Below are 1,590 nucleotides of genomic sequence, written 5' to 3'. Positions count from 1 at the left end.
TCATTTCTCCTCATCAAAGTTCAAAACCATGAGAACTCCTAGGCACATCCTCTGGTAAGTCTGGGATACATTTCAGCAGATCTGAAACATGTTCAGCAGAAATTAATATTCTGAAGAGACTGAATCCAACAAATACTGCGAAACTCATTATTTTGTTTAGCGAAATTCGGTATCATTGTAATTTTTCTGTCTTAATACTGTTTTGTACTCTCTTTATAAAATAGCAAAAGAATGCTTAGATTTAAAAGCAGAGCCAATTAAATGCTAAGACTGAAGAAACACAAGGAGACTGGAGAGACCCTGAGAGGAACGTAGCCAGGCACAGCATTCCGCACAGTTCAGCACTTTGCAGGCCGGCAGCTTGCAGGCTCCAGGGAGTTAGAAGTCTTCCGTGAACTGCCCGTCGGGCTGCATGGTGTGAAATGAAAATTCACTCCACCCGACTCCGGCCATGTGGGTTCTCGCTCAGCTTGCCCTCATGGGCCAGTCACTTCGCCAACCCTCGATTTCCTGTCACTGGGAGGCTCAGAAGGATAATTTTAGGCTTGGGCACTTTGTCTCCTCCCGCCCTGGCCACTCTGAGAGGGAGCCGACAGTGCTGCCCCTCACCCGCCATGGGCCAGCAGAATGGCCGTGCCGTGCACACTGCCTGGGCTGCAGGACTGAAGGCGGCCGGCCGCTGTAGGTGACGTTGCCCATGTCTCCTTGTCCTGCAGGTTCATTCGCACTGATGCTTATGTCCGTGCCATGACTGAGAAAAGGATTGTCATAACCGAATTTGGCACCTACGCGTACCCAGATCCTTGCAAGAATATATTTTCCAGGTCGCTGAAGCCAAGCTGCATGCTACAAAAGACATTTTGCATCATCTCTTTCTTTCTGCTGGCTTGAAAGTTTTTAAACTGAAAATGATTTGCCTCTGTAGGTTTTTTTCTTACTTTCGAGGAGTGGAGGTGACGGACAATGCCCTGGTGAACATCTACCCGGTGGGAGACGATTACTATGCCTGCACGGAGACCAACTTCATCACCAGGATTGACCCAGAGACCTTGGAGACAATCAAGCAGGTGGGAGACTGCTCAAGCGACACTGCTCAGGAAGTTTGAATTTGGAACTTAAAATTAAATCCACTTTGCAATTCGATGGAAAGAATGTGAGAACCAGATTAAGTTTCAAATCCTTACTTTGTCAGCAACTGCTAACTATACAATGAAGGATAGATTTCCATTCTTTACATGTAAAATTGTAAACACTTACATGGACTTCAGGAAAATCTTGTAAATGGCCAATATATTCATTCATCCATCCATTCAATCATTCATTCATTCATCCATTCATACAATGCTTATTGAGTGCTTTCCACATACCAGAACTTCTGCTAGATGTAAGGAATTTCTCAATGCTAAGAGAACATGGGGCTGGCCAGATAGTTCAGTGGACTAAAGCACCTGCTTAGGCAAAGCACAGTGGCTGGGGTTCGATCCCTGGTATGCTGTGCCAGCCCTGCCCCCAGGGCATGCTGAGATGGCATTTGAGACTGGGCATAGTGGTGTGCGCCTATAATCCCAGTGCTTGGGAGGCTGAAAACAA

At 46.5% G+C, this 1,590-nt stretch overlaps 1 protein-coding gene and 1 long non-coding RNA gene across 2 annotated transcripts in view; one reads left to right on the top strand and one right to left on the bottom strand.

The window, feature by feature from the left end:
• The window catches only part of LOC111817423, an 82,628-nt gene that overhangs the window by 23,909 nt on the left and 57,129 nt on the right, over window positions 1–1,590 (bottom strand). The gene's annotated exons all lie outside the window — the stretch shown is intronic.
• The window catches only part of Rpe65 (RPE65, retinoid isomerohydrolase), a 16,697-nt gene that overhangs the window by 4,346 nt on the left and 10,761 nt on the right, over window positions 1–1,590 (top strand). The window contains exons 4-5 of the mRNA XM_004633990.2: window positions 717–824; window positions 926–1,067. Of these exons, the coding sequence (XP_004634047.1) occupies window positions 717–824; window positions 926–1,067 (250 nt within the window). The remainder of the gene's footprint in view (window positions 1–716; window positions 825–925; window positions 1,068–1,590) is intronic.

This window comes from Octodon degus, unplaced genomic scaffold (genome assembly GCF_000260255.1).
Source record: "Octodon degus isolate 3935 unplaced genomic scaffold, OctDeg1.0 scaffold00057, whole genome shotgun sequence".
NCBI lineage: Eukaryota > Metazoa > Chordata > Mammalia > Rodentia > Octodontidae > Octodon > Octodon degus.
The sequence above is the reverse complement of the archived record's forward strand: the minus strand, read 5'-3'. Positions and strand labels throughout refer to the sequence as shown.